Here is a 12,592-nt window from a genome sequence, read left to right as displayed (position 1 = left end):
GGTGCTCGGTACTTCACCACCCTGGATCTAACTAAAGGATATTGGCAGGTACCCCTGACAGATAGGGCTAAAGAAAAGACAGCCTTTGTTACCCCTGAGGGCCTTTTTCACTATGTTGTGTTACCATTTGGGCTTCATGGGGCCCCCGCTACCTTTCAACGGTTAATGGACATAGTGTTAAAGCCACATAGGAGATACGCCTCCGCCTATCTAGATGATATTATCATCTACAGCCAAGACTGGGCGAGTCACTTGGCCAAGGTACAGGCCGTAGTGAACTCTCTAAGGGCAGCGGGCCTGACTGCAAACCCCAAGAAGTGTGCGCTGGGAATGGAGGAGACACACTATTTGGGGTATGTGATTGGTCGAGGTATAATTAAACCTCAGGTCAACAAGATTGACGCTATACAGGGTTGGCCTCAACCAGTGAGCACGAAACAAGTCAGGGCGTTCCTGGGCATTGTCGGGTACTACAGACGGTTTATACCAAACTTTGCCACCGTGTCCGCTCCCTTGACAGACCTGCTGAAGGGTAAAAGGCCTGTCATGGTGCGGTGGAATGAACAAGCAGAAGGGGCTTTTCAGGCATTGAAGTCTGCGTTGTGTGGATCTCCCATCCTCATTGCGCCAAACTTCAAGAAAGAGTTTATTGTGCAGACGGATGCGTCAGATGTAGGACTGGGAGCTGTCCTGTCTCAGGAGGTGAATGGCGAGGAACACCCCATTACCTACCTGAGCAGGAAGCTCACGCCAGCAGAGAAAAATTACAGTATCGTAGAGAAGGAATGTCTGGCGATAAAGTGGGCATTAGAGTCCCTACGGTACTACTTGCTGGGACGACAGTTCCGTCTCATAACTGACCACTCTCCTCTCACGTGGATGAGTAGAACTAAGGAGAAGAATGCCAGGGTCACTAGGTGGTTCTTGTCCCTCCAAAATTTCAGCTTTACGGTGGAGCACAGAGCCGGGAAGCTACAGGGCAATGCGGATGCCTTGTCCCGAACGCATTGCTTAATGTCAGGAGTTCGTCCCGGTGGGTCTGAACTGAGGGGGAGGGTATGTGAGAAAGTGAGAGGTGTTGTGTGGGAAAACCGCTATCTGTCCTACAGGCAGATGAAGGGTGTGTGGTAAAAGCCCTGGGTTTGTCTGCAGTAACCCAAGGGTTAATGCAGACATGATAAGCAGGAATAGTCTGTTTTGTCTGTGTTGGCCTAGCTAACACAGACACATTAGTAATGTCCGTACTGGGCCTGCTTATTATGGAGTAGGGGTAGGCTGGTAGTGGGACTCCTACTCCACCCGGGCTTCGGTCCTGGGCTTTTGTATAGCCCACAGGTGCAGGTCTCAGGCCTCGTTAGGGCCTGATTTAGTCTGCAGGCCAGAAGCAGTAGGAGAGGCCCTACCTGGAGAGCTGAAAGCGAGATTGCATTCTCACAGCAAAGGTAACTGAGGGTCTCCTGTCTTGCTGCTGGCCAAGAGCGTGTGCCAGGCAGCCTGGTACCCGGATAGCTAGGGTCCGTCAAATGTATTAGACAGCGCCTAGCCGGGCAGGAATTACTTTTATAATGTTTTTGCATGTGCCTAAGCCAAGGCTGAATTTGTGTTCTGTTTTGCAAGTGTGAATAAACACTTAAGTTGGACTTTTAAACCTGCGTGTGTCACTGCTTCTTGCACTGCTACCTGTCAACTACCAGAGCAATTCCCCACAATGGTTATGACCCTGTACGTTATGAATTTATTACTCCATCTGATCCTCAAACCTTCGACTTCCTCGATACCTTGTTAATCATCTGTCCGCATTGGAGGCTCCACCCCTGGTCTCAAACTTCCCCAAGAATGTACATCAGTTGACATCTTCATGGATATGATTTCTCTCTTCTCGTCCATACTTCTCACTTCGCCATGTGTCTCAAGCTTTAAATTTTAAATATTGTGGTACTAAACGATCTAACTCTTTACGTCTTTGACTTTTTGAGTCCTAAAACTACGAAAACTATATTATTTATATTGTTCATTACTGTTGATTATTATGCACACTATTTATCCATTTTAGCCAATTCCAACACATTGTGTTTAACTATTATATTTGTAAGTTCATTATGCTGATAAGATTTATATATGGTATCTATTCTATGTTTCTTACTCACCCTCAGAGTCTGACCCTTTTTTTGGCAGCTGTGTCAATACTCTGTAATTTTTTAAACCCAAAAAACTCTTTATTATCTTTGATTGCACTTAGGCACTTTTTTCAGCCCTAGGGTATTTTAGGGCTTATAATGCTTTCGGCGCTTGCTCACTTATTGCTATACCACTTATGCGCATGCACCTTGTACCTGTATGAATGTGTTGATTTTGTGGCGCAGTAGCGTCTAATTTGTCGCGGCAGCGCCTAATTTGTCGCAGCAGCGCCTAATTTGTCGCAGCAGCGCCTAAATATCGTGGATTGCAAACCCCGGAAGTGACACCTTACTGACCGGCTGGAACGCATTGCGTCACATCCGGCCAACTGAAACGCACGCCACACGCAGGCACTCACTGGACACAGCTGTTGAATGTTAGACTCTGGGGGTGAGTACCCTATATATTCCTTGAACTTCCTTTCTGCACATTACCCCTGAGGAAGCCTGCCCAGACAGGCGGAACGCGTGGGGACTGTTTCCTGCCCCTTCTATCCCCAAGCTGGAGGATCTAGACATTGAGGTAAATTGTGACTTTCTACAGACTATATGCCTGTTGCTCACTTTGGTTTTTCATTTCTACTTATGTCCATTTTAACTTCAGCCTCAATGACCTATATCTCCACTTACCTACTATATCCTTAGCAGATTTATCTACCATTTGTGATAGTGGGGCATGTGCAGCACAGAATTGTGCTTTTTAAATGTTTTTAAAAGTTATTTGTCTTCTATAACTAAATAAAATTGTTATTTTGCATTGAAAAATTTCATAGACATCCGCTTTTCTTCTTTAAATTCAAGCTATTGTACTGGGTGTCTTACAGTTTGATAGACCCAACTATATAAATATTGTTCAAAGTATCTATTTGTGACACTGTCCTATATATACAGTGTATTTCTCTGGGTCATGTGACACAAACACAGTGTTGACTTGGCTTTGGCCTAACTTATTACTCTCTCTTATACCCTAGTTGTACCTTTAAGATGGACCTACAAGCCCGTGAGGCAGCTTGGACTCATCAGGTCCCTTCCATTTTTTCAAATACAGGTGAAGTGAGACAGGACGATGATTTTAAAACCGTGAGTAACGATTTATTGGAGGCACATAGAGCTCTGACGAGAGTCTGGTGGAACATTAGGAGTTTGGAGGAATATCACAAATTAAAAATGTCGCCTAGGGGCTTGAGAATACATATCTTCCCATCATGGGAAGTGGTAGATGACGAGAAAGAGCGCTGGGAAAAAGGTTTACACCAATGCTCATTTATACTGATCAATATGCTCCTAGATCACGATAGAGGCCTTCTAAGCCGAATTCGTGAACAGATTAAAAAAGCGGAGGTCGACCTTGAGAAGTTTGACCGAGACACGCAGGTCATCCCATTCCAAGCGAAACTTAAAGAAACTATTGATGCATATGAAAAGGAAATAATTAAGGGCAAAAAGGAGAAATTTGCCAGAGACAAAAGGGACTATGAGAATGGACGTATCTTCAAGTGGAACCATAAAGGCAACAGGAGACGCACCTTTCAACGTCCCCGGCCAACTACTTCTTATACACAATCTGCCTCTAGTGAGCTACCATCTTCAGACACTAGTGAGCAAGATACATCACAAGATGAAGGTACAAGCTCTAAAAACAAGAAAAGAGCACCACGACACCGTGATTGGTCACCAACCTACAAGAGAGACAGACCGGCAAGGGGGAAGAAAGGTACTTCAAATACCTTACAGATTATTAACTTATCCACATATGAGTTTACTGCAACTGAGATTGGGATCTTACAAAAAGGATTGTCATTTTCACCTATGAATACACTTAACAAATTTGAGTTAACCAAAGATGTATATCTCTTTTGTCGACAGCTAACGTTTAAGTTACTGTACCACCAACCGTCATTGATGGATGCCCTACCCGAAAATGACAGACGCGTCCTGAGGGACCTATTGGAATTGCTGGATGAAAATGACACACCGACAGGTAGGAAATCTTTTCCTATGCGAACTCCATCACAAAACACCCCGAACTTTAAACTTTTCCCGGCTATACAAATCTTCTTTGAGTGGGTAACGGCGGATATCAAAAAGTTGAGGGACGATAAGAACAGAATGGAGAATCTAACTAAACAGGAACGGCAAGCTTTGATGGGTTTACGTAACAACAAGAACTTCCTAATAAAGGAAGCAGACAAGGGGGGTAACATCGTGATTTGGCCAGTTGAATTATATATCAAGGAAGCGAAACAACAACTTGATAACAAAGATTTCTATGTGCAGCTCCCCTCTGACCCAACGCAGGTATTTAAGAATAAAATTGACCGCACACTTAAAGCGGCACTTGACTGCGGTATCATCAACAAAAAAGAAAACAAATTTTTGACGGTGGACAACCCAAAAATCCCGACCTTCTATATGTTGCCCAAGATTCATAAGTCCCTACAAGAGCCTCCAGGTAGGCCAATAGTATCTGGAATTGGGGGACTGAATGAAAAACTTTGCTCATATGTTGATTTTTTTCTACAGCCGATGGTCCTCAAACTCCCTGCGTACGTCCGTGACACTACACACTTGATACAACAGATCGAAAATCTGACCATCCCGACGAATGCACTACTAATCACACTTGATGTGGAATCCCTCTACACCATTATTGGTCATCAGGTAGGTGTGGAGTCTGTGGAATATTTTCTCGACAAAGAAGGATCACTCGATCGACGACACGACTCATTCATTTTAGACCTATTAGCCTTAATCCTCCACCAAAATTATTTTATATTTGACAGATCATACTTCAAACAGGTGTCAGGAACCGCCATGGGTGCACGGTGCGCTCCGGCCTACGCCAACCTATTTTTGGGGTGGTGGGAGGAGCGCATCGTGTACCAATTGGCTGCGTTCCGGGCTCATGTGGTGGGATGGCATAGGTATATTGATGATGTGCTTCTGGTTTGGCAGGGAACGACTGATGAATTTCAGGATTTTTTCAGATGTCTGAACTCTAATCCCTGGAAAATTAAACTCACGGCTCATACCTCTGAAACTTCTGTTGAATTTCTGGATTTGAAGATTGGTAAGAATGGGACTCGTCTGGTAACATCACTGTTTAGGAAACCGACCGCTACCAACAACCTTCTGTCTTTTGCCAGTTTTCACCCCAAACACTTAAGAACGAGTATTCCAGTGGGACAATTCCTCCGTGTCCGTCGAAATTGCTGCGATGATATGGATTTCCGCACACAAGCAAAAGACCTAACTGAAAGATTCCAAGCACGGGGATACCCGAAGAAGGTTATCTCCAAGGCATTCATCAGGGCCAGGGACAGTGACCGCAAGACCCTACTGGAACCTCAGGTACGGAACACTGAATCCAAACCCTGCCTGATCACTACCTTTAACAATCAGTGGTCGGATATCTACCACATCTTGGAAAATAACTGGGATATTTTGCTGAGTGACAAAAGATTACATGTTCATATTTCAGATAAACCGAGGTTGATCTCTAGAAGGGCACGGAATCTTAAAGATGTACTTACTTCCAGTCACTTTCAGAGACCCACCACATCGCTCGCTAGGGGTCAACGCCTAAAGGGTTCATTCCCCTGTGGGGACTGCTCGGTCTGCCCACGGATTCTAAAGACCAGTACCTTTGTTCATCCTAACAACCAATCATCATATAGACTTTACGACTATATAAATTGCAGGACCAAAGAAGTGGTCTACGTGCTCACATGCTCCTGCCCCATGATTTACGTTGGACAGACGGGACAAGAACTGCGAAAACGAATACAACAGCACCTCTCTTCCATCACAACGGCCGCCAATGACCTCATGAAAGGTAAGACCCTCTCATCGGTGGCTGCCCATTTCCACCAGGCACACCAGGGCAAAAACCACAGTCTTCGGGTTTGCGGAATGGAGAGGTTACACTGGAACCAACGGGGGGGAAATCGGACTAAAGAGCTCCTCCGAATAGAATCTAAGTGGATTTATCAACTCAATTCACTGGCCCCCTCTGGATTAAACGAAGACCTCCTATATGCGGGTTTTTATAAGGATTAGATATACAATTTCTACTTATGTAAGGGTTTATCGTCTCCCATTTCTCACTTACTCACTAGTCCATTCTCTTACTTATTCTCTTCTTTCTATTCTTCTTCTCCCTACTTTCTCCCTCCCACCCCCTTCTCCCTTCTTCCTCCTCTCTTATTGCAGTTTGCTCACAGGAATCATCCTCATCATCGTTTACTTATCACTCCATCACACATTGGTCCTCTTATGATTTAGATATACATTTATTAATGGACCTTTTCCTACATTGTTGCCGGCTACTACGCGGCGGTGAACTTGATATCCCTCGGGTCACCGCCGTGTAGTCGGCTTGCTTCTATATGTTCTTCCTCACGTTTTTTATGTTCACTAGGTTTTCCACATATCTATCACTTACTAATTTTACATTTTTTGGAACACTCTTTTTAGATGGTTATGACCCTGTACGTTATGAATTTATTACTCCATCTGATCCTCAAACCTTCGACTTCCTCGATACCTTGTTAATCATCTGTCCGCATTGGAGGCTCCACCCCTGGTCTCAAACTTCCCCAAGAATGTACATCAGTTGACATCTTCATGGATATGATTTCTCTCTTCTCGTCCATACTTCTCACTTCGCCATGTGTCTCAAGCTTTAAATTTTAAATATTGTGGTACTAAACGATCTAACTCTTTACGTCTTTGACTTTTTGAGTCCTAAAACTACGAAAACTATATTATTTATATTGTTCATTACTGTTGATTATTATGCACACTATTTATCCATTTTAGCCAATTCCAACACATTGTGTTTAACTATTATATTTGTAAGTTCATTATGCTGATAAGATTTATATATGGTATCTATTCTATGTTTCTTACTCACCCTCAGAGTCTGACCCTTTTTTTGGCAGCTGTGTCAATACTCTGTAATTTTTTAAACCCAAAAAACTCTTTATTATCTTTGATTGCACTTAGGCACTTTTTTCAGCCCTAGGGTATTTTAGGGCTTATAATGCTTTCGGCGCTTGCTCACTTATTGCTATACCACTTATGCGCATGCACCTTGTACCTGTATGAATGTGTTGATTTTGTGGCGCAGTAGCGTCTAATTTGTCGCGGCAGCGCCTAATTTGTCGCAGCAGCGCCTAATTTGTCGCAGCAGCGCCTAAATATCGTGGATTGCAAACCCCGGAAGTGACACCTTACTGACCGGCTGGAACGCATTGCGTCACATCCGGCCAACTGAAACGCACGCCACACGCAGGCACTCACTGGACACAGCTGTTGAATGTTAGACTCTGGGGGTGAGTACCCTATATATTCCTTGAACTTCCTTTCTGCACATTACCCCTGAGGAAGCCTGCCCAGACAGGCGGAACGCGTGGGGACTGTTTCCTGCCCCTTCTATCCCCAAGCTGGAGGATCTAGACATTGAGGTAAATTGTGACTTTCTACAGACTATATGCCTGTTGCTCACTTTGGTTTTTCATTTCTACTTATGTCCATTTTAACTTCAGCCTCAATGACCTATATCTCCACTTACCTACTATATCCTTAGCAGATTTATCTACCATTTGTGATAGTGGGGCATGTGCAGCACAGAATTGTGCTTTTTAAATGTTTTTAAAAGTTATTTGTCTTCTATAACTAAATAAAATTGTTATTTTGCATTGAAAAATTTCATAGACATCCGCTTTTCTTCTTTAAATTCAAGCTATTGTACTGGGTGTCTTACAGTTTGATAGACCCAACTATATAAATATTGTTCAAAGTATCTATTTGTGACACTGTCCTATATATACAGTGTATTTCTCTGGGTCATGTGACACAAACACAGTGTTGACTTGGCTTTGGCCTAACTTATTACTCTCTCTTATACCCTAGTTGTACCTTTAAGATGGACCTACAAGCCCGTGAGGCAGCTTGGACTCATCAGGTCCCTTCCATTTTTTCAAATACAGGTGAAGTGAGACAGGACGATGATTTTAAAACCGTGAGTAACGATTTATTGGAGGCACATAGAGCTCTGACGAGAGTCTGGTGGAACATTAGGAGTTTGGAGGAATATCACAAATTAAAAATGTCGCCTAGGGGCTTGAGAATACATATCTTCCCATCATGGGAAGTGGTAGATGACGAGAAAGAGCGCTGGGAAAAAGGTTTACACCAATGCTCATTTATACTGATCAATATGCTCCTAGATCACGATAGAGGCCTTCTAAGCCGAATTCGTGAACAGATTAAAAAAGCGGAGGTCGACCTTGAGAAGTTTGACCGAGACACGCAGGTCATCCCATTCCAAGCGAAACTTAAAGAAACTATTGATGCATATGAAAAGGAAATAATTAAGGGCAAAAAGGAGAAATTTGCCAGAGACAAAAGGGACTATGAGAATGGACGTATCTTCAAGTGGAACCATAAAGGCAACAGGAGACGCACCTTTCAACGTCCCCGGCCAACTACTTCTTATACACAATCTGCCTCTAGTGAGCTACCATCTTCAGACACTAGTGAGCAAGATACATCACAAGATGAAGGTACAAGCTCTAAAAACAAGAAAAGAGCACCACGACACCGTGATTGGTCACCAACCTACAAGAGAGACAGACCGGCAAGGGGGAAGAAAGGTACTTCAAATACCTTACAGATTATTAACTTATCCACATATGAGTTTACTGCAACTGAGATTGGGATCTTACAAAAAGGATTGTCATTTTCACCTATGAATACACTTAACAAATTTGAGTTAACCAAAGATGTATATCTCTTTTGTCGACAGCTAACGTTTAAGTTACTGTACCACCAACCGTCATTGATGGATGCCCTACCCGAAAATGACAGACGCGTCCTGAGGGACCTATTGGAATTGCTGGATGAAAATGACACACCGACAGGTAGGAAATCTTTTCCTATGCGAACTCCATCACAAAACACCCCGAACTTTAAACTTTTCCCGGCTATACAAATCTTCTTTGAGCGGGTAACGGCGGATATCAAAAAGTTGAGGGACGATAAGAACAGAATGGAGAATCTAACTAAACAGGAACGGCAAGCTTTGATGGGTTTACGTAACAACAAGAACTTCCTAATAAAGGAAGCAGACAAGGGGGGTAACATCGTGATTTGGCCAGTTGAATTATATATCAAGGAAGCGAAACAACAACTTGATAACAAAGATTTCTATGTGCAGCTCCCCTCTGACCCAACGCAGGTATTTAAGAATAAAATTGACCGCACACTTAAAGCGGCACTTGACTGCGGTATCATCAACAAAAAAGAAAACAAATTTTTGACGGTGGACAACCCAAAAATCCCGACCTTCTATATGTTGCCCAAGATTCATAAGTCCCTACAAGAGCCTCCAGGTAGGCCAATAGTATCTGGAATTGGGGGACTGAATGAAAAACTTTGCTCATATGTTGATTTTTTTCTACAGCCGATGGTCCTCAAACTCCCTGCGTACGTCCGTGACACTACACACTTGATACAACAGATCGAAAATCTGACCATCCCGACGAATGCACTACTAATCACACTTGATGTGGAATCCCTCTACACCATTATTGGTCATCAGGTAGGTGTGGAGTCTGTGGAATATTTTCTCGACAAAGAAGGATCACTCGATCGACGACACGACTCATTCATTTTAGACCTATTAGCCTTAATCCTCCACCAAAATTATTTTATATTTGACAGATCATACTTCAAACAGGTGTCAGGAACCGCCATGGGTGCACGGTGCGCTCCGGCCTACGCCAACCTATTTTTGGGGTGGTGGGAGGAGCGCATCGTGTACCAATTGGCTGCGTTCCGGGCTCATGTGGTGGGATGGCATAGGTATATTGATGATGTGCTTCTGGTTTGGCAGGGAACGACTGATGAATTTCAGGATTTTTTCAGATGTCTGAACTCTAATCCCTGGAAAATTAAACTCACGGCTCATACCTCTGAAACTTCTGTTGAATTTCTGGATTTGAAGATTGGTAAGAATGGGACTCGTCTGGTAACATCACTGTTTAGGAAACCGACCGCTACCAACAACCTTCTGTCTTTTGCCAGTTTTCACCCCAAACACTTAAGAACGAGTATTCCAGTGGGACAATTCCTCCGTGTCCGTCGAAATTGCTGCGATGATATGGATTTCCGCACACAAGCAAAAGACCTAACTGAAAGATTCCAAGCACGGGGATACCCGAAGAAGGTTATCTCCAAGGCATTCATCAGGGCCAGGGACAGTGACCGCAAGACCCTACTGGAACCTCAGGTACGGAACACTGAATCCAAACCCTGCCTGATCACTACCTTTAACAATCAGTGGTCGGATATCTACCACATCTTGGAAAATAACTGGGATATTTTGCTGAGTGACAAAAGATTACATGTTCATATTTCAGATAAACCGAGGTTGATCTCTAGAAGGGCACGGAATCTTAAAGATGTACTTACTTCCAGTCACTTTCAGAGACCCACCACATCGCTCGCTAGGGGTCAACGCCTAAAGGGTTCATTCCCCTGTGGGGACTGCTCGGTCTGCCCACGGATTCTAAAGACCAGTACCTTTGTTCATCCTAACAACCAATCATCATATAGACTTTACGACTATATAAATTGCAGGACCAAAGAAGTGGTCTACGTGCTCACATGCTCCTGCCCCATGATTTACGTTGGACAGACGGGACAAGAACTGCGAAAACGAATACAACAGCACCTCTCTTCCATCACAACGGCCGCCAATGACCTCATGAAAGGTAAGACCCTCTCATCGGTGGCTGCCCATTTCCACCAGGCACACCAGGGCAAAAACCACAGTCTTCGGGTTTGCGGAATGGAGAGGTTACACTGGAACCAACGGGGGGGAAATCGGACTAAAGAGCTCCTCCGAATAGAATCTAAGTGGATTTATCAACTCAATTCACTGGCCCCCTCTGGATTAAACGAAGACCTCCTATATGCGGGTTTTTATAAGGATTAGATATACAATTTCTACTTATGTAAGGGTTTATCGTCTCCCATTTCTCACTTACTCACTAGTCCATTCTCTTACTTATTCTCTTCTTTCTATTCTTCTTCTCCCTACTTTCTCCCTCCCACCCCCTTCTCCCTTCTTCCTCCTCTCTTATTGCAGTTTGCTCACAGGAATCATCCTCATCATCGTTTACTTATCACTCCATCACACATTGGTCCTCTTATGATTTAGATATACATTTATTAATGGACCTTTTCCTACATTGTTGCCGGCTACTACGCGGCGGTGAACTTGATATCCCTCGGGTCACCGCCGTGTAGTCGGCTTGCTTCTATATGTTCTTCCTCACGTTTTTTATGTTCACTAGGTTTTCCACATATCTATCACTTACTAATTTTACATTTTTTGGAACACTCTTTTTAGATGGTTATGACCCTGTACGTTATGAATTTATTACTCCATCTGATCCTCAAACCTTCGACTTCCTCGATACCTTGTTAATCATCTGTCCGCATTGGAGGCTCCACCCCTGGTCTCAAACTTCCCCAAGAATGTACATCAGTTGACATCTTCATGGATATGATTTCTCTCTTCTCGTCCATACTTCTCACTTCGCCATGTGTCTCAAGCTTTAAATTTTAAATATTGTGGTACTAAACGATCTAACTCTTTACGTCTTTGACTTTTTGAGTCCTAAAACTACGAAAACTATATTATTTATATTGTTCATTACTGTTGATTATTATGCACACTATTTATCCATTTTAGCCAATTCCAACACATTGTGTTTAACTATTATATTTGTAAGTTCATTATGCTGATAAGATTTATATATGGTATCTATTCTATGTTTCTTACTCACCCTCAGAGTCTGACCCTTTTTTTGGCAGCTGTGTCAATACTCTGTAATTTTTTAAACCCAAAAAACTCTTTATTATCTTTGATTGCACTTAGGCACTTTTTTCAGCCCTAGGGTATTTTAGGGCTTATAATGCTTTCGGCGCTTGCTCACTTATTGCTATACCACTTATGCGCATGCACCTTGTACCTGTATGAATGTGTTGATTTTGTGGCGCAGTAGCATCTAATTTGTCGCGGCAGCGCCTAATTTGTCGCAGCAGCGCCTAATTTGTCGCAGCAGCGCCTAAATATCGTGGATTGCAAACCCCGGAAGTGACACCTTACTGACCGGCTGGAACGCATTGCGTCACATCCGGCCAACTGAAACGCACGCCACACGCAGGCACTCACTGGACACAGCTGTTGAATGTTAGACTCTGGGGGTGAGTACCCTATATATTCCTTGAACTTCCTTTCTGCACATTACCCCTGAGGAAGCCTGCCCAGACAGGCGGAACGCGTGGGGACTGTTTCCTGCCCCTTCTATCCCCAAGCTGGAGGATCTAGACATTGAGGT

The 12,592-nt window shown here is 43.6% G+C and overlaps 2 protein-coding genes and 1 long non-coding RNA gene across 3 annotated transcripts; all 3 read left to right on the top strand.

The window, feature by feature from the left end:
• Window positions 1-5,399: 5,399 nt before the first annotated feature.
• On the top strand, window positions 5,400-6,842 carry LOC140105222 (uncharacterized). Its single transcript, XM_072129173.1, has 2 exons — window positions 5,400-6,012; window positions 6,654-6,842. Exons 1-2 carry the CDS (start codon window positions 5,400-5,402, stop codon window positions 6,794-6,796), a joined length of 756 nt encoding a protein of 251 aa, XP_071985274.1. The 3' UTR covers window positions 6,797-6,842.
• Window positions 6,843-8,289: 1,447 nt separating this feature from the next.
• On the top strand, window positions 8,290-10,375 carry LOC140105221 (uncharacterized). The gene is made up of 3 exons (XM_072129172.1): window positions 8,290-9,783; window positions 10,078-10,302; window positions 10,364-10,375. Exons 1-3 carry the CDS (start codon window positions 8,290-8,292, stop codon window positions 10,373-10,375), a joined length of 1,731 nt encoding a protein of 576 aa, XP_071985273.1.
• Window positions 10,376-10,390: 15 nt separating this feature from the next.
• Window positions 10,391-11,787, top strand: LOC140104696 (uncharacterized). The gene is made up of 3 exons (XR_011850382.1): window positions 10,391-10,473; window positions 10,604-10,957; window positions 11,599-11,787. It is a non-coding gene; the product is annotated as an uncharacterized lncRNA (long non-coding RNA).
• Window positions 11,788-12,592: the final 805 nt, after the last annotated feature.

Source organism: Engystomops pustulosus, chromosome 10 (assembly GCF_040894005.1).
Source record: "Engystomops pustulosus chromosome 10, aEngPut4.maternal, whole genome shotgun sequence".
NCBI lineage: Eukaryota > Metazoa > Chordata > Amphibia > Anura > Leptodactylidae > Engystomops > Engystomops pustulosus.
This window is presented reverse-complemented; position numbering and strand designations above follow the sequence as displayed.

Excerpts from the sequence above, each read along its gene's own strand:
- LOC140105221 (XM_072129172.1), top strand. The coding sequence starts at position 8,290 with ATGTCGCCTAGGGGCTTGAGAATACATATCTTCCCATCATGGGAAGTG. Across the intron at positions 9,784-10,077 it reads ACACCATTATTGGTCATCAG|GGAACGACTGATGAATTTCA; the intron begins GTAGGTGTGGAG and ends CTGGTTTGGCAG.
- LOC140105222 (XM_072129173.1), top strand. The coding sequence starts at position 5,400 with ATGGATTTCCGCACACAAGCAAAAGACCTAACTGAAAGATTCCAAGCA. Across the intron at positions 6,013-6,653 it reads CGCCAATGACCTCATGAAAG|ATGGTTATGACCCTGTACGT; the intron begins GTAAGACCCTCT and ends CACTCTTTTTAG.